The 20,083-nt window shown below is 37.9% G+C and overlaps 1 protein-coding gene across 1 annotated transcript; it reads right to left on the bottom strand.

Annotated features, from left to right (window-relative positions):
* Positions 1-9,450: 9,450 nt before the first annotated feature.
* LOC118225113 (barH-like 2 homeobox protein) lies at positions 9,451-14,245 on the bottom strand. Its single transcript, XM_035413152.1, has 3 exons — positions 13,269-14,245; positions 11,616-11,841; positions 9,451-10,405 (listed from the first exon to the last, which is right to left on the bottom strand). Exons 1-3 carry the CDS (start codon positions 13,813-13,815, stop codon positions 10,093-10,095), a joined length of 1,086 nt encoding a protein of 361 aa, XP_035269043.1. The 5' UTR covers positions 13,816-14,245; the 3' UTR covers positions 9,451-10,092.
* Positions 14,246-20,083: the final 5,838 nt, after the last annotated feature.

Consider the following 20,083-nt stretch of genomic DNA (forward strand, 5'->3'; position numbering starts at 1 on the left):
TCCCCCCAAAAAGAATGCTAAATATTCCACACACTACAAGCAGTAATTAAGTGAACAGTATAACAGTATAGTTCTCTGTGGTTGTTGCCTTGCTAAAGGCTGCATTGGTAAGAAGTTTTGCTGAAAATCGCATTAACCTAAAAAGTAAAATAAAATACATAAAAATAGCCTAAAGCCTAAATATATATTTTTTTTAACTTATGCTAAAATGGCATTGTCTTGAAAACCATGTTTAATTTCAAGCAAAATATTTGTTAGGCCAGCTCAGGTGCAACCAACCAAAACACGCCCAACCAAACTGGTGTGAAAAAAACAGAGAGCAAATTGAGGATGACACGTTTGCCATTCACAAGTAACGTTTCAAGCTTATAATGAGAAAGGACGACTGACATAACCAAAAAAAAAAAAGCTCAGAAGGCTAACTTGGTCCACCCTAACCCCGGCGACCGAGCGAGAGGTGCTTTGTTTGTGGAGCACTTCATGCCACAGTAGCACCTGCAAGCTGCCGCGGCGCGGTCCCGGGTCGCCGGCGAGACGCCGAAGGCGCCATTGTGCGGCTCAACTTGACCTGACCTGGCTGGTTAAGCTGAACCATTGTCGACGGCAAATCGTTTCAATGAAGGGGGCTGGTGGCTTTGTGGAGCTAAAAAAAAAAAGGAAAATAACTCGACGAAACAAGCGGCTCTGTGGTAGCGCATCTCGGGAGAGGCAGAGCGGTTTTGTTTTTCCTACTTCATCTTCGGGCCACTCGCGGACCAATGGCGCCCTTGCCCTCGGCGGTAAAAAAGAGCCACCGCCGGAGACAGGTTCACAAACGGGGGGGCTTATTGAATGGGGTCATATTAGAAGAGTGCATTTTCAGCCCCCCTGCACGCACTCAGGGAAGAGCGGGATCGACCGTCCGGCCCATCCTTCGCCGCAGCTTGCGAAACGTCTCTGAGATGTATTTTTACCGGGGAAAAATAAATAAATAAATAAATAAATGCGGGCCCCTCTACTCGTCCTCACATGCCTCGGTTGCCGCGTGTCATGAAAAAGCTGACAATTCAGCAGCAATCAACAACTTGTTTTCTACCTCGATACCCACAGCAGAGAAGGGAGAGGGCCGCTAATGCTCAATGCCAGATTTTAATCAGATTTCTGCCACACTGCAGGCCCGAGCTTGTACCTCACAGGTATCCGCTAACTCGTCTCGGCCCATTTCTTCACACCCTCGTTGCACTTAATGGCGTGGCTTGTCACTCCGGAGGAGCCAGCCCGGAGAAACCCTCAATTTAAAAAAACGTAATTAACTCTGACACGACACATGCTTCCGCGAGGCCGTCCGCTCGCCGCTCCCCCTTATTTGTTTGGAAAACAAACAGGGACGGGGAAACTCCCTAAACGGCAGAGCTTCTCACGTCGTGCTTTTCTAAATTGCGCCGCGGACTCCAGCAGTTACTCGGTCCTTAAGAACACCGACGTGCGGCCGCCCCCCTAATAGGCACCGGTCCCCTACATTCTGCCGCCTCATGGCGCATAATGATATTGGGACGAGAAACAAGGCGCGCGGCCAAGTTCGCGCGCAAACTGATAAAAACCCATTGGCACAGACCAGCTCAGGGTGGCTGTCTTCACAGTGGCCTTGAGTGGATTTATTTCTGAAATCTCAGTTCCTAAATTACTACTAGTACACAAAGGGCCAGTTGGAACTTGTATGATTACCGAAATTGGCCACAGCTCTTGTTTTTAGTCTCCTGGCTACTGCTGAGTGGGCACAGAGGGGGAGAGTTGTTGGCTTCCCAGGGGTCGATGGGCAGGCCCTCATTTCCTGCTGGACCTCACCAACAGACACCTCCAAGAGTCTAATTACCACAGAGGAGTTTAAACCCACAACTGAGGCCTCGTCTAACCCACATGCTAACCTCGCTATGAACTGTAAAGCTAATTGTTCTGTTACTCTAATAATCTTGCAACCAGGAAAAAGGGGAGGAAACCAAAAGGTGGAGGACGGTATTAGCAACGGCCCGTTATATCATTTACATTAACTCCGGCCTCATTTTATCCCCATTCGTCTTCGACCACGTGGCGCGCTACTCTAATTATCCACAAGCATTTCAGCAATCGCTAATTATCCAAGGACCTCCTCATTAGGCGATTTTAAATCCAATCTTAGATCAACACTTGTTCAGACCTCAGGGATTCTCCACTCCCAACAGCGGTTAAACAAACAATCAGTTCAAAGGATCAGGTATTTCGCGTTCAAAAAAAAAAGGAGGGTAAACAACTGCTCACTTGAAAGAAGCGACTCCAGCAGCTCCCCAGCATGGATGCCCCGATCTATAATTCATTTCACTCTGAAACGGCCAATTCCTCCTCCTAAATTGGTTTCTAATTTAAAGGAGAGACCACATCTTGGCCCATGCAACTCAGAGCGAATGTCGGACAGGTGGAGATGGCACTGACCATTACAGCAATGGCAGACATCTCCGGTAGTTTTCATGGAGCTCACTATAATGATGCTTGCAAGCCATCGAAGGTGCTGACCAACTAAAGTGCGCTGGGCCCTGGGGGCACAGAGTCTTTGCCACAATTAGCTCAGGCTTTTGGTAATTAATTCACAATACTGTGTCTGCATTTAATGGCCATTAGTGCTTAGACACAATGAATCATATAAATGAAGGCCACCGGGCCAGAAAGAAACAAGGAAGGGGAAACTTGTTTTCTTCTTTCTGGGAACTGACTGACTGACTTGCAACTCACTGTCCACAGTATTTCTACAGAAAATAATAACATAATCAATCACGCTTCCGACGCTCTTTAATTTAACTTCTCTTTAGTCCTTTCTCCTCTCCCTTAATGTCAATGTATAGCTCTATTAAGCACTGGCAGAACTAGAGACTGTCACTTAAAATTTCATTTCATCTGATCTGTTATTTTAACCTTGAAGCAATTAGCTGTTGTGGAATCATAATGAATTTTGACAACACTCAGCTGTGATGGAACCCCTAATTGCTCTTTAAAAATGTAGGCTTTCAATATCACTGCTGACAGACAGTTTTTTTCATGTTCTGTACCTGCACGTGTCGCTGCCTGGTTTGAACTTGAAAGGTAGTGGAACCCCTCCGCCATCCCATCACTTGACAAAAATGTCTGGGTTCTCTGAAATGATGAGGCCATTTTGGCTTCGATGGCATTCTGTTTCCAAGAGTCCATTCTACAGATGGTTTTGGGAGAGAAAGGATTACCTTGTGGTTGATGTGGTGAGGCCAACTGATGGCTTGGAAACACACTATTAACCCAGTTTCTTTAACTCACGAGTTAAGCAGCCATGGATGAATGAATTACATGCATCTCAACAAGACCACTTCATAATTCAAATATTATACTGGGCAACTTATGGAGAGTTGTTTAGACAGACATGGAAATCATAAAATAACACCAGAACACAGAATGTGGTCATGGTTGTGTTCATCTTACAGTGAAAACTACAGTTATCATGGAATTAGCCCTTGTAAAGCTGACGTTCTACTGAATTAAATCAGGTTTGATCGAAATGATGACCAGTGCACAACCTCCCCTGCAAGAATTCAATGTTTAAAGGCATTTAACGGTAGCATGTAAAACAGGACACCTTTTTGCATAAATCTGACCACAATAAAACACACGTGGGCATGTTAAAATCACCAGGGGACCCTTTGTGTACTGGTATACTTCTCAGGGATGGGCAAATCCAGCTATCATGGGCTTCTGTTAACACACCAGATATTAGTTTGTCATTTTATATTTTAAAGTTCTTAGGTGGAGATGTCGAGATTACATTGTAGGAATTTTCTTTGAGTAGTGTTGTCAATTGCCAAATCAAATTCAGCTAAAGTACCATAATAATAATGCTAATGCTGTCGTTCCTCCAGCTTCATGTGGTACGCGAAATGTGGTCCGTGTTTTGAAAGAGTTCGTTTCAAGGGCCGACATTAGAGCTTACTTCCTACTTGCAGCTCGGGCCCTGAAAAATGAGTTTTCGCAGCAGTCCAGTTCTTTCCCTTTCGTTGATATAACCAGACCAATCTGCAAACAAACTGGTTCGCCTCACCCTTTTGAATGATGTAAATATTCAGTATTTCATTTGTTCATTTGCATGCTACCGACTGGACTTCTTTAAATGACACTTTGAGGTGCACATGCAATGAAATGTCTAAATACTTCTTTGACCTTTTCGTCGAAAAGATGCAGCTACTTTTTGAACGTAGTAGAACTGCCTGTCCGTCACTCATAAATAGGTAAGCTCTATGTGGTTTGATGTGGATGTTAATGCTAAACGTTTATTAGAAGAAGCGTGCATATGGTAACACGCACGATATTTTTACACGGTTATAAAACTTACACTTGTCACTTTACATTAGCTCAAGTCTTGCCAAAGTCAAATTGTTCTTCTCGCAGAATAGAACAAAGACATGCCTGTAAACTTGGGCAGCCTTAGCTTTGTGTTAGACGCAATTAGACGTTAGTATCTGCAATGCATCTAGCGTACTGTATATCTCAATCGAGTTACGTTTTTCATACCTGAATACGCTAAAATGAACAATGTCTTTGAATGAGGGGGAAAAACCCAGAACAGTAGTCTATACGCTATTTCGTGATGACTTTGCCAATTTAAAACGAAGAGATAATACTCATAGGCCTACTTAATATTTCACCTCATTTGTATAGACCTGTGATCTACCGAATACGCCATGTTGCATGAGGTTTTTTTTTTTCTTTCAAATTACTGCATGATCGTTCACTTTGAATAAATAAATAAAAAAATAAATAAAATGTTAAACCCGGTTACCAACACACCGAGACCCCCATCCAAAATTAATGTTTGATAATGTAATATCTCCAAAACTGAACTACCCTACCCTTCTTACGACAAGTGTAAAAAATGAAAAGTAATCTTGAAGTAAAGGAAGTGCAAATCCGGAACATCAGAAGAGCACACTCTCATACCTGTTGAACCGTACAATGCACCTCTGTATCGATGTAATTAAATGCAAAATTATGGAGCAGAGGCGCGTGTAATCTATCCTATATATTTCAAGGTAGTCCGTTTTAAGAGCTCTATTTTTAGATGCCTGTAATATTGGTCCATTTCACACCTCATCCAGTAATTGTATGGTTAAAATTTATGCAAAGGGTAAATCACAATGCCTGCCAGCAATTGCAGTCTCTTTGCAGAAATCCCAATTCACACTTTACATGAAGCTAACCTTGTTATAACTATTTCCCAAATCCACCAGCTTTGAAAAAGCATATGTTCACAGCCCACCATCTTAAAATTCATCACTTTGACACCTCGCCATCACCACGGGGCAAGATTACGGCTCCAACCAACAATAATTAAAGGACATTGGGATGTTTAATGCGCCACTTTCTTTTCGGTTAAAATTATATATATATATATATATATATATATATATATATATATATATATATATATATGTATATATATATACTGGAGTTTACATGTAATGTAAACTATTCCGTTTGTTTTCCGCAACTTAAAAAGCATATGAGCTGGTGTCTCGGGCTCCTTAATATGGAAGATGAGTTTGTATTGTTTAAATTAAAAAATACATCTTCATGTTTGAAAGTGGAGCAAGTGGCGTGATAATGAGTAGGCCGAGGAGAGGGAAAGTGTTACCTCATTAGAGTAATGACTAAGACAGCCCCACCATTACATCAGTTTGAAAATGTGGCAATTAAAGAACCCTACACGCGCTCCTGGAGGCACGAGAACAATCCAATTCTCTGAAGCCCGTGTGTTCCGGCTAATGCGTGTCATGTAAATGAAAGGACCGAACATCTTCGTTTAATTTTACACCCCTCCCCCTTCATCTCTGAACTCACTCTTTCTTCAAAATACTGCCGGTAAAATATGAACTAACCAGTCAAACCAAATCTTTTTAGGCGGTATAACTATGACAAAGAGGGTAGTCTATCAAAACCAAATAAAATATTTTATTAACCGCGAAAGCAATTGAAGTCTTTTGGGAGGCTATCTGTAAAAAAAAAAAAAAGAAAAAAGAACAATGATGATACATATGGATTTCACTGTGGGCTCAACAGTAGGCTATGCACGTTTAGCTACAGTTTACCAGGTTTTTGTACTTGAATTTTAATAGTCAAATGTTGCGATGCTGGAATAAGTTTAGTGATCCAATTCAAAGCACGTTTTATAAATCCATGACAATTTACAGTGTATAATTGTTCTGCTGTCATTTGAATTTTCTGCATGTAATCGCGCAAACATCAAACCATTGTACTCTGCATACACATTAGTTTAGTCCATGTAAAATGGCAATCCATATTCTTCAATTTATATTACTTTCCCAATTTACAAACAATGAATAATAGTCTAATAGCCTACTGTAAGTAGGTTTACAGTAAAGCTAAAGTAAACCATCTTATTGAATTTTTATTTTTATTTTTCCAATGAGCTTTAAGGATTTTGTGAACGACATGGTATTTGGTATTGTCTTGAACTTGCAATACAAACAGTGCTTTTGCAATTATTAAAGTTTGGATAATCATACTTGTGCAATTGAGCACATTTGGGGAAAGTTAAGCATACCGAACTGTTTGGAAATCACAGTTGATTGATGCACCTTATAAGACAACCTAGAGAACATATGTTTGTAACCCTTTTAAGGCAAGCTGATAACTTTTTCGCATGGTTGGCCATTTCTAGTGGAGGAACTTTAAAGGCTAATATAAATAGTTGTATATAAACACAGGTTATTGTCACTTATATAAAAGAGGGTGTGTAGCTAAGTGTTAATTTAGAGGGCAGGAGATGTCGACGAAGCAATTTACAATAGCTGAATCAATTATTATTAATGAATTCCAATCGCAACCCTCTCCTGCCTCACAGCAATAAATAAATAATGTTTAGAACGCAGGCCTGCAATAAAATATGTATAGAGACAAGTTTGGAATTATGACTCTATCGAAGAGCAGATAGAAGTGTTTATTCTACAAATTCTATAGGCCGAATTATTACTAAGCAAGTGCATTTGCTACATGCTCATGTTTGGAGTTTATCCCCGCTGGTGGAAGTCGGAGTCAAAGATCTTTCAATCCATGCAGACCCGTATAGTTATAATTATTCAAAAGTTATAAACAGAAAAGATAATTTAATGTCTATATGTATGTACCTTTTTATTACAGCCTAACAGTAACTGAATAGGTAAGTACATAAATAAATAAATAAATAAATACCCTAGTATAAATGTGTTTGCTCACCCGAGAATAAATAGCCTAAATTGACGAGTATTGGCTTAATTGACAAGACTTGCATTCAAGACCGCCAGGCTGATATGAACGTTTTAAAATTATTTCGAAATTAAACTTGCTGTTCCTTTTACTACATATTTTAACGTCATCTAAAATATGAAACCGTAAATATATTAAGGGTAAAATTTCTGTAATTAAATTACATTTTTCAGTGACTGCATTTTAAACCTCAAAGTACAATATTTGTCATTGGTGTTCATGCAATTATCTCCTCAGTTTAGTAGCCTGCGGGAGTATACATTATTTTATCTGCATTTAGGGCTTTAATGAGCTAATCGCCAACTACAGAAGTAACAGGTTTTGATTAATCAAATGAGTGAGTAGCTTACACGTGCTGAAAATAGCCAATGCCCACATTTTACGTCATTAAAGTTAATTAACACTAATGAAAACATCCTTTAGTGTATATTTTTCTCGGTTTTGTAGCTTTTATATGGTTCGCCATTCCCGTCCATAATACACGTATTACTCGCTGAATAGAATCGTAGATTAAATTAAATTAAATTAAATTAAAAAGAAGCCTTGTGCATTTGTTTAGTATCTTATTCATACCGCCTGGCTGTTCTTTTTGTGTATACGAAACAGCCCTTTGAAAAGTTCAAGAACGTAGAATTTTTTTGAAAAATTAACTTTTACCATCCTTAATGTGAACATATTTACACCGTATGCACCATCATAAACGGTTGTCTGCTGTTTTATATCCTTTTGATGATTTCTGTTTTCAGTCTGAAAGCGTTGCCTTCTGCATTTAAAGTAGTCGAAATGATGTTTCGATTTTGTATTATTCGTATCCCCCCACCCCCACCCCACCCCCGTTAAAATATGTTAGTTAATGGCAGTGACAGAAGTTCTCCGCGTCATTTATTTTTCTTTTTTTTTACAGACCACAGCAAAGGTCAACTTGGCTTTAACAAGAATTTAATAACATAGAAATCAGCAAACGATTCTCCAATTAGGGAAGCCCAAACAAACGTGCCCCGAGGCTCTTCCATCCTAGAGTCAATTCACATGAAAGCGCCCCCTTACCACAATCCTCGGGGGGACGTGATCATACTTAAAAAAGAAAGTATTTTAATGTTCATTTAACTGTGGTCTCTCTTAAAGTGCATTTTATTGGTTGATCTCTTTTCACGATAAGCAACACGATGCTTCTTTACAAAGAAAGGCCTAAATATCATGAAGAACAACGATGCGCAGGAAACACATGCCCCTTTATTTATTAAACGAAACGTATTGGCAATGGAAGTAGAACATATATCATTTATTTTCCTCTATTTTGCGCATATATTATGATTCCCCTTTTTACTTGGCTGAATTGCCTACTTAATATTCTGTTAGGCTTTTATTTAACCAACGGTTTTGAAATTACGAACTAACATGCGTACTGATGTGTTTTATATGTGCATGATCTAAGCGTATCTCACAAATGGTATAATGTAAAATGAACGGGTTCGGTGACAATACTACATATGCGTCCTACCAAAAATGCTAATTATTCATACATGAAACAGGAAAACTTTACTTTCCAAAATGTAATTAGTTTCTGTATTAGAGCATAGGTTTAATTTAGACTGTGAATGAAACATCTCGGGGGATATTTTTGCATTGTTTATGTTTAATTTTTCTTTTAATGCTTTCGGCCTCTTTGATTGCTCACGCTGAGAAGCCTCGCGCCTGCTGTCTGTCCTAACCGGTTGTCTGAAGCGTTCTGCTGCCACGGAACAGCTGCCAAGCTGGGACCACCTTCCCGTTTCCCAGGCCGGCCTCCCAGCTCATCAAATCATTTATTCTCACCGTCAGAAAGCTGCTAAATATTCACATAGAACCCTCGTCTTATTTAAATAAGCACAGGCTACAGCTATTCAGCTGAGATTTTAACGAAGGAGAAAATGTAAAAAAAAAAAAAAAAAGACTGATTCAAACGACTCAAAGCATGTAGCCTAATGCTATGTAACATGTAAACCACTAGCCGTGATATTATCAACCGAGGAGCAAAAACTGCTATAATTTAACATAAATATGAACGTATACTTTCTGATCAAATTACTCTGCGTCGGGCATATCCTACATTACGGAGGAACTTCCCTCAAAGGGAAAAAAAATTAATCACAGGTTTCAGTGCTTGTAAAAAAAATTAAAGTTTTTATTGTTGTTACAGAATGGCATTGATAGAGAACCCCATCATAACATGATGTCAACCAAGCACAAAATAAAAACTAATTTTAATTAATTATTCGTTTCACCTAATTATCGAATTTAAACAAATGAAGGAAACAAATCAGCATGTTTTATAAGCGGACCTCTCTGACGACATATAATAAATATCTCACTCAGTACACTTTATATTAACGCTGCATGCCTCTTCAGAAGACAAGAATAAAAAAGACCTTGAGAAAGAGTGCGGAGTTCCCAGGCCATCGTCGCCGTGTTTTTCTGAAATAGAAAAGTCTCTGAGATGCACTTTGTGTCACTCCTTTCAATTCGACCCTTTCTTTCCATCGTATAAACTTTATAAGTTTATTTGTTAGTATAAGTGTATTTGTACAAAAGAAAATAGTAATAATAAAAACAAACATTTGAAGAAGTCCCTTTTTTTTCTTTTGGGGCTAACGTTTACAGTTCATTGTTTTGTTAGAACTAGTTCATATTAAATATCACTTTTTTGTTCTTCAATAAAATCGTCTCTGTCTTGTCTTTTGAAAAGTCTTTTTAGTTCGGAACAGTTCCTCACATTTCATGTGTTTAATAGGCTTTAGATGTTGCTGCTGTTTTGTTTGTTTACCGAGGATGTGCCGTGCCGGGAATGGGGTTAGCCAGTGGATTTAATGCTGGTTGCCCCCCTGGCCCAAGACCGTGGATTAGAACCCTCGGGACCAGAGGCCTCTGGAGACCGGGGTGTGGCGCCGACGGAGTCCGGTACATACTGCTGTACATTGCGGCGGCTGCGGCGGCTGCTGTCGTGCTGTCCATGGTGCCCAACAAGCTCGGGTGATAAAAATATGGAGATGGGAACATTCTTTGTAATGCGGAATAATTTCCAGCTTCAGCCAGTAACTCTAATCCGACAGCGGTCTGCCTCTTCCACTTCGTCCTGAAATCAGATCAAAATACAACAAATCAATTATTTAACCGGCTCAGAATCCATTAATTCCCCTAACACCCCTCAAATCAGATGGGCTTAATCACTTGGCGCATACATTTGAGTTTATTGCGTTAATTAGATTAATTGAAATTATTGCCTATGAAATATAAAGTGGTAAGAATTATAAAAGTATTGGAAAAACCATAGAGAAGAAGGTGCAGGCTACTTTCGTGTGAAATCCTTGAAAGAATTAAATCCCTGAAAAATGACATTAATAAATTTGAATTTAATAATTACAATAAAGGTTGATTTTCACCTATTCTTCACTAAAACGCCCAGGGCTAGTGTGACTGGTGCTTAATTAATTGACATGTATTAATACAGGCCTGTAAGGGTAATATAATAGCATGCACAATAAAAAAATCCCGTAAATTAATTTCCTAAAATAATACAATATAACTTGTAATAATATATGATTATTGCTTACCATAATATAATAACTTGGAAGAATATACATATATATACAGAGCAAAATGCATTTGAATAAAATGCATTTGAATGAAAGCTATGCGTAAACATGTTTGTACATGTTGCAGCCTACTATGTTCATTTCCCACATATAGCTATGTATTATTTTAAAAAATAACAATAATTTAAATCCTCGTTTGTTACTCAGAGCATTATTTTAATTATTATTATTTTTTAATTTTTTATTCAACATTATTTTAAGCGTCGTCCTCCACAGTTCGCGGATGCGTATTGTGAAATGGTAGCCTTTCTCAAATTTGTTTTTAATTAAAGCAGTTGGATGTCTGTGCAGTAAATAATTACCCTGTGCATTTCTGACAGCACAGCTGAAATGATTGGAATGGTCAATCAAATTAAAATAGTCCGAACAAGGTAGTCTATTGCATATCCAAAGCAAATACTAAGGTATATAGCATGACAAGCTGTAGCGTAAAAGGATGGCACGCATTCGATTCGGCTATACATGTCATATTCTTACAATTATCTAGCTGGTTCATTTCAATATGTGAAATAATCAGGAAGAATTAAAAACTGACAGGACTTCAATAGAAATTAAGTTTTAAAAATGTAGTTAATATCCTATTGGCTATATAAGGCAAATATTAATGATAGCACTTTAAAATTATACATTGTATGATAACACCTAAAATAATTATTGTATTTTAGGGAAAAAAAAATAGTTGGTGCCTACCGTCGATTTTGATACCAGGTTTTCACCTGTGTGTCGGTCAGATTGAGTGCAGCGGCCAAGTCCATACGATCCTGCACACTGAGATATTTCTGGCGTTCGAAGCTCCGCTCCAGTTGGTTTAGTTGATGGTCGGAAAAAGCCGTCCGCGCTTTGCGAGGTTTTTTAGAGCGAACGGGAGGACTGTCTCTGCTGCTTGAGATCTCTCTGTCACCCTCTTCTTTTGTTCCTAAATGGTGCAAAAGCAGTGGTAAATTGTAAATACATATTTAATTATACGGGCGCAAACAACTGCGCATCACACTGCGAACAGCTAATGCAAATAAATCCAAATAGCATTATGCAAAATAAATTCACCCTAGATCGCATCAATATTCAATATTCACTATGTGTATAATGCTACTATAATGCTACTACTAAATAGACGTGCAATTCGCCACTAGATTCTGCCTTATATTCAAACGCCATTGTTTGCTAGTACTGCTACTTTGAGCTCCAGAAGGTATAAAGCAAATGGAATTAACCCGAGAGGTTTGTCAATACATACACATAACACATTTACTAATTATAACGAGAGGTTTCAAGAATGGAGGTAAACAGATTGACTCGAATTGGGGCTGCGACTGAGATTGCAGAGCACGTTCGGGACTCCAATAAAAAAATCCGGATTGTATTTGTCAACTTTAGTTTTTTCGCTGAAAAGCTGGGAAATCGATATGTCAATCCATCTCTATTTGTAGCAGTTTTTGCGGCGCTCCATGATCTCCCCTGTAGGAAGAACAATAATCTCTCTAATTGACCCACTAGGGAGGCTGGCGCGCGGGGAAGAAATCGCCTGGCTCTACATCTGTGCTCGGTTCGGTTATGGTAATATAAAGCACCAAAATGATAAACATAATAATGCTGTATGCAGTAGCTCATGTTATACCTATATTACTGAAATTCACAAATATGCACACCTTGTGTGCTTCTGTGTGTGTGTGCGTATGTGTGTGAGTGAGTGTGTGTGTGTGCGTGCGTGCGTGCGCGCGCGTGTGTGTGTGTGTGTGTGAGAGAGAGAGAGAGAGAGAGAGAGAGAGAGACTTTCATGGCTAAAAAATGACAATTGACAGATATTGGTGTTAGCACGGCATTTCAAGAGATGAGAATGAAATTAGCCTAAGAAAATCTACGTAATTATATTGGCATATCTTATTATTATTATTATTATTATTATTATTATTATTATTGTTGTTATTATTATTATTATTATTATTATTATTAATAATAATAATAATAATAATAATAACAATAATGATAATAATAATAACAATAATAATAATAACAATAATAATAATAATAATTGAATGTAGGAATAATAAAATCAGTTTAATTAGCTATTATGGGGGTGTAGGCTACTAGCCTACAGTGACTTACTTTACATACTAACGAGACTTAAAATTTGTTACTTTTTAAATACAAAAATCCACCAAATTCACCATGCATATGTGAATGGTTTCAAATTAAACCTACATGATCAACTAGGTAGACTTGATCATGTCGGTTTAATTATAAATATCCATTACAAAAAATGGCCCGTTATCTTTCATTTAAATCTCACACTTTGCAGCAACAAAAGTATCGGACATAGTTTAAATGGTACAGATGTTTGCTTACCGTTACATTTCATGTCGCTCTGGATGTCATCTCGTTTGTCCAACTTGCTCCTAGTTTCATCTTGCTCTAATTTTGGCCTGAAGCCGTCCGTTGCCGTCGCGCTCTCTGGTTTTGGGGTGTGATGGGGTGATGGCACGCTGGTGCTGTACGGAGCGCAGGCTGCCAGTGGTTTGCTGTCGCCCAGAATGTCTTTGATTAAGAAAGAGGAGGTGGCAGTCCTCGGGGCAGAGCCGGCTGCTCCGAGCTGTTGTGGCTGAGGTGATAGCTGCAAACTTTGCTGTTGATTGTGATGATGGTGGTGATGCTGAAGGCTGTCTTGGACCAGATGCGGATCGGCGTGCTCCATGGTAACCGAAATGGGGGACGAGGGGGCAGTTCCCACAGTGTCTATCTCCGAGCATGGTGATGGGGTTGCCTGGCTCCTGAAATCCGCGGTCCTGCTGTCACCAAGACGGAAATCTCCGTTCATTAGAACCGGGCTACCCGAATTGGTTGTGTTTGATAAAATAGTGTCTATTCCAAAATTAGACCCGCTGGATCCTTCCATAGTAAGAAAAAATGTGATTATGTAGCCTTCATAACAAACTTTAAGAAGCTAAACTTCTCCATGCATTTCAGAAATATCAGTATAGCACTTATGAACGCAGACACCGAATACCAACCTTGTGTAGTCTACAAAACATAAATAGTAATAAAAATAATAAATAAACAAAGTATTCAGGAAAAGAAAATCCTTTTAGTGTTCACAAGCGGCCCGAAAGATGTACTCTCCAAGACTTCCTTACAATCAATGTAAAATTTGAAAAGCAGTGCTTCTGTGTAGTCCACGTCCTTTTGTTCAGGTTATTTAACTTTCTCTCAAAGTTAAAGTGTGGAGAGACTCGGAGGGCTAACTGCTCGACACCACGTTCTCTTTTTGCTTGCAATCGTTCTAGTGTTGCTCTACAATGACTTCCTACACTGACGTCACATCTATTGCAAAGGGAACTCATATTTTCTCCTTTATTATAACACACTGCCCGTTTTATCCTCCTCTTCTGCTATTGGTTGTACCGTGACGTTGCACGCACTTAACCAATCAATGAGTTGTTACTTTATCTTGTCAATTTCCAGCCAGCCATTGAATTCTGAATGCTCTTTTTAGCTCAACTCATGCTGTCTTAAATAGTATCTAAGATAAGGGGGAAATACATAGCGATATAAAAGGTTAAAACGTTGCGATTTAGTTAGCAAAAGATACAAATAAAACTATAACGTTACAAAGACTAATAAAATCAAATTTATTTTTAATCTTTTTTAATTGGAAAAAAAATGTTAACGTTTATAGGCCTGCATTTTTGTAGAATACTTTTTGTTCCTTCTTTTTCTCTCTCGTGTGGATGCATAGAAACTGACTTCAGATTATTATTATCATTATCATTTTCGCAAAATAGTCTTATGGGCCAGAACTGATTAATGCGATTGTTTAGTTTCACCGTCATCAGTGCCACCCAGAGAACTATTACAGCAGTGGCATTGCGATCAGAATAATGAAAATAAACTTTAATGTTGACAGTCCTTAACCTTTTTTTTTTTTTTTTTTTTTCAGTGATAAATGTCAATTTCGGGATTACACTTCTTATGCAGGCCTATTGAATGCATGATGCTACGCTACTAATAAGAATAAAATTGTGCGGCGAATGTCACGCACCAAATGACAGGCTACATCTTTTTTTTCCCCCAATAACTAACGAGTTGCCCTGTAGCTTTCATTAATTCGAAATGAGCAAGTTGTATGCGAAAACGCCGAAGTATGGTAAAAATATTTGTAGTGACACACAGAAACCAACTTGTGTTGAAGTGTTGAAGTCTGTACCTCTTGTTGAATGTCTGAAAAGTGCAGTGAGCGGTGCACTCCAGATTATCCACAGCGTTGAAATAGCGTAGTAATTATGAAGTGCCAATGACTGATACAAAGCTTTTCCAATATAGATGGCATGTGAATTTAAAAACGCGTTCACGAAAAGCATTTTTTTTAAATAACGGAAGTCACGTCAGATTTTTTACGAGTAACCTTCTGGATGCTTTTAGTTAATTTACCTTTTTAGCAGGTATTTAGCACTTTCTTTATATAGTGCAGCTGTATATTTCTGTTATCAATATTCTCGTCTGTATAGTGTCTACGTCGAAAAGCATTCAAATAGATATTTTTTTAGACAGACTGACATATAACACCGGTGCTGGAGAAGATGGTTTATATCGTGAGTGCTCTCCGTCTCTTCCAGATCTGCCTTTTCTCTCCCGCAGGTTTGTTGTGATAGCGTTTTTCCGTGGACCCCGCCGTGACTGGCAGACAATTTTAACAATATTCTGCTATATGCCATGCGGAGACAGGCGGTTAGAGACTGACCGGCGTGGGACCCTGCATAGGTTTGTGTTGTGGCATTTGTTTTGTTCATGTAATTGTATATATGCATATATATAGGAATTATAAGATCACTTTGCAATATTATCCAGGCAGTCTATTAAATTATACTAATTAAACTATTATTATTATACTTTTTACGTGTCTGTACATTTGAATAAGTGGAATATGCCATTTTTATTTTTTATTTTTTTCCTGGAAAATATCGACCGTGTTTTTTTATTGTTCTTGCTACTACTACTACTATTATTATTATTATTATTATTATTATTATTATTATTATTATCAGTAAACTAAATAATGATAGTGGCAACTGCGCTAGCAGTGTAGATTAAATAATTACAGAAATGTGTTACGAATATGAATGAATCATGAAAATGAATGATTATTGCTATTTATGAATTATTAATTAACTATCTTCCTTATTTTCAGTCCTGATAGGGGTAAGCTGCAGCGTGTTCTCAGAATGGTTTGCTGTTTATGAATATTATTGACAAATGTATAGGTGGCACAATCTGTCAAGAGAACTCAGAAAGTGCTTTTCATAGAACGATAGTCAGAGTGAGACGATACCGACAAATTTGATGACGAGCGCTTCTTTCCACAAGAAAAAAAAACAAACAAACAAAAAAAAAAACTTCTAAGATCCTTTAGGTTTATAGTTCTTCCAATCGCAGTATATGTTTTATTTTAGTGTAGGCCTAATCATAAAATATATCAATGTAAAACATTTTTAGAAAGATCTGTATTGGAAGCCCTATAACTTTGGATATAGGGCTATCCTGAATTTATTTTGTGGTCATTGTGTATTTGATTGGGTCTGCGCATGGATATATTTACATTTACATGTAAATACATTGCAGCACGTAGCTTGTGTTATTCTGAAGCTGAAGTGCTGCACTGATACATGATACATTTTACAGGTGTAAACAAAAAAACGCTACACCTTACCTCATAGCCTATGTCCGTGACTTTACCGACTGCTGCTCATGCAAATAAAACTGTTAAAAATATGTTAATAACAAGTTGACGTCAAATAAAGAATATATTTTTGATGAAATGACTGGCCGCTTGAGAGGCAAAAAAAAAAAAAAACCGACGTATTGCTCCGACTGAGACGAGACTTGAACTTTCACCACAAGGCGGCGACAAAGCAACCACAAAAATAATATCCGAGAGTTCGATGCCCCATAACACATTTTACTCATCAAAACATGCTCAATAACTAACTATTCGTTTGAAAGAAAGAGTGTTCAAATTCGACCTATTTCACTTGTTGGTGATGTGGTCATGACAATAGATTAATCTTTAAAATTGGCAAATGTTTGTCATCGGAAATTCCAGCAAGTCCTGCCAATAGCCTACGACAATGGCCTGTACATTGTTGGGCCATACAATTCAGAATATGTTATTAGAAGCAATAGCATAGTTCATAATACATTTTAGATGACCGCATCAGTTAAACACATCGTTGTATTTGCACACTCGTTTTCTGAAACTGAGTTCAAATAATACGCAAATTCAAATAATGACGCCTGTGTTCAGCCGCACTCATCTGGGCCGTTAAACAATACTTTAATGAGACATTTGTCCCCGTTTTGATTATATTAGATTCGCCGTTACTTTTCACAGTCTGCGTTCACGAGGACAATCTATAAGCAATTTATTTTTCTATTTACTTTTTCCTCCTCTATTGTCCATTAAGTGAATCCAATGGGGAAAAAATCAAAGCAATGGTTGAACATGCCAGTCAATGTCGTGAAACTAATTTAACAAGATCATTAACATTCTCCTAATTAAAACAGCTCTCTGAGCTATAATCAATTGTATTATTATGTGTAGTGTTGTTGCTGAATAGTTACCAGTTAAAGTATCATGTTATTAGCCCTTGTTTATAGGACAGTAAAGCACCGAATTGATTCTTTCTCGGTTTTGCGTTAAGCTGTCATTCTCAAGCGGGATATTTAAAGGCTTGCAGCCACTGAGAAACTGTTCCGCCGTCTTGATACAGAGACAAGAAACTTAATTCCGTCAGTCACTACATCATCGTAATGCTACGTAGCCTATTAGGAAACAGCTTTAGTATGGTACAATTTACTTAATAGGGCGTCGTATAGTAAATGCTTTTATACATTATCATCGTATGCTTATTACGTCATAATTATCCGATGTAAGTTTTTTAACCACTGGTTTGACCTTTCAGGTCAATGGCAAATTGGGTGCGGTCTCTGCACATGGACATGTTATTTTGCTGTTCACTTATAGACTATAGCTTATATTTAAAATAAGACCCATGTTAAACACTACAACTCGGTAGCCACTACGTATGAACATGACTGCATCAGTCGTCTATTTTAATTTACATGTAACCTTTTCTTCAAATAAAGGCCGCCTGTTATAAGAGCTTTTGCATGTCGGTTACCAATTTTGACCGACGAAATGAGCAAATAGCTGTGAGAAGAAGGATCTACTGCTACTAAATAGCTTTGAATCCCGCACGATTTCTTTATGGTCTCCCGACTCCAATTAGAGTTAACAGTGATTCAGCTGCTTTAGCCAGACACGCGGTGTTGATTTTCTTCGCGAATTGCACGAAGTTAAACCACACGACCGCGAGGTCATCCGATGCTCATTCTTTCACTTGGACAGTGCACTGAGCTATTTTTTCATTCTCTACCCTAAACAGTTGCATATTTCCCTTTGCCCATCTAGTTCTCTGAATTGGATTGAACAATCATGATAGAAAAGAAGGTTGTAGAAGGGCATTTTCATTCCGCATTAGGGGTTGGCGCGTTTGTATGCAGAGAGCAAGTCAATGGCCTTTGCCTGTTGAAGACACATGCTACACCCACAGCTGTGCTGCTTGTTGGCAATCACAGACAATTCTGTCAAAAGCACCTAGGCCTTCCTGCCAAGTTTGTCTGGACCTTTTGGCTTTCAGCTACAGACACAGGGGATGAGCTAAATGGAAGAAAAAAAAACACATAGCAATGCATTTTATCAATTCAGCATTATTTGGGCATAGGCTAGAACTAAACATTCAAAGTGTGTATAAAAATCCTTAGAAGGACCTCACATGGATACACTATTTGGATACTGTATTGCATTATTTAATGACACAAGCAAACACATTAGACACACGACTGTTATAGAGCACATACCTTCACCCTTCTTTCCAAAAGCAACTCCGACACAAAGCCCTACGGACTTTCTATTGGAGCCCATCTATGTTTTCACTCAAGTGGATCCATTTGCCCCCCATCTGATGCCTGTGTTATATTAGTTTGTGATTTTGTGTATATCCCTTATATCTACTTGTTCCCCTACTTGATAAATTATATTTTATAGTAATATGTTGATCTGTTTACATCACGATTCTATTTTTATCCATGCATTGTTTCTGCCATTTTTAAATATTTTTATTTCATTCTGTTTAAGATGATTCCTCAATGACAAGCAAACATATTATTGGTACAATCAAAGTCTGCAGATAACAGGACAGTATTTCTATTCATTTGTAAATCTTTTTTTTTTTTTTTTTTTTAAGCATATTGACCTTATACATAATTACACTTCTACTTCTTTTGTGATTATATTTTTGGTCAGAACATTATTATTATTATTATTATTATTATTATTATTATTATTATTAATAATAATAATAATAATAATAAAATTGTTGTTGTTGTTGATGATGATGACAAGATTAACAATGTTAATAATTCAATGTTTTCAGAAAGCATTGCATTTGCATTTGTTCTTGCTAAAGAAAAAATCTGGTTGCTTATTATTGGTAAATTGGGTTAGATTTATTTATCAGTGCTACATATTTATTTGAACACCCTCAAAATGTGCCAGTGTGACGGATGTCATACTGTATAAGCTCACACTTAGCACAGCTATTAGGTTACCGTATGGCAGAAAGTGATCAGATTAGAACTGCCAAACTATGGACAAATTACTTGTCTTTTACTAAGATTGTATAACATCTTCCATTCCTGCAGAAAGGAGAAGGGTAACAAGAAATTGTTATGTGAGTCAAAATTCAACATTAGATCATATTTTAGGAGCTCTGATATTAAAGGTTGCAGCTTTCAGCAGAATATGACATTTACAATTGTGCATTTCCGGATCATAATATCATACTTTTTATGCTGAAGCAGATTTTTCTCTGCCTGAATATACACTGTAATAAAACACATGACATTCAAGTTTAATATGAAGTGTGGCCCCGTATTAATCTAAAACACACAATCAAACAGACATAATAAAACAGGAGGAGAACGTAATTGGGCCAGGGCACTTGAATGACACATCCATCGCAGTTTTAATCTAATGTGTAAATAAAATACTGTGCATGTGTGTGCGAGCGCGCACGCGTGCCCGTGAGCGTCTGGGCTCATGCGCGTAC

This window comes from Anguilla anguilla, chromosome 4 (assembly GCF_013347855.1).
Source record: "Anguilla anguilla isolate fAngAng1 chromosome 4, fAngAng1.pri, whole genome shotgun sequence".
In the NCBI taxonomy this organism is placed as follows: domain Eukaryota; kingdom Metazoa; phylum Chordata; class Actinopteri; order Anguilliformes; family Anguillidae; genus Anguilla; species Anguilla anguilla.

What these genes read in the sequence shown, in the direction of transcription:
- LOC118225113 (XM_035413152.1), bottom strand. Translation starts at nt 13,815, where the DNA reads ATGGAAGGATCCAGCGGGTCTAATTTTGGAATAGACACTATTTTATCA. An exon ending in GAGCGACATGAAATGTAACG is followed by an intron (nt 11,842 to 13,268) that starts GTAAGCAAACAT and finishes TGCACCATTTAG; the next exon opens with GAACAAAAGAAGAGGGTGAC. An exon ending in ACCTGGTATCAAAATCGACG is followed by an intron (nt 10,406 to 11,615) that starts GTAGGCACCAAC and finishes ATCTGATTTCAG; the next exon opens with GACGAAGTGGAAGAGGCAGA.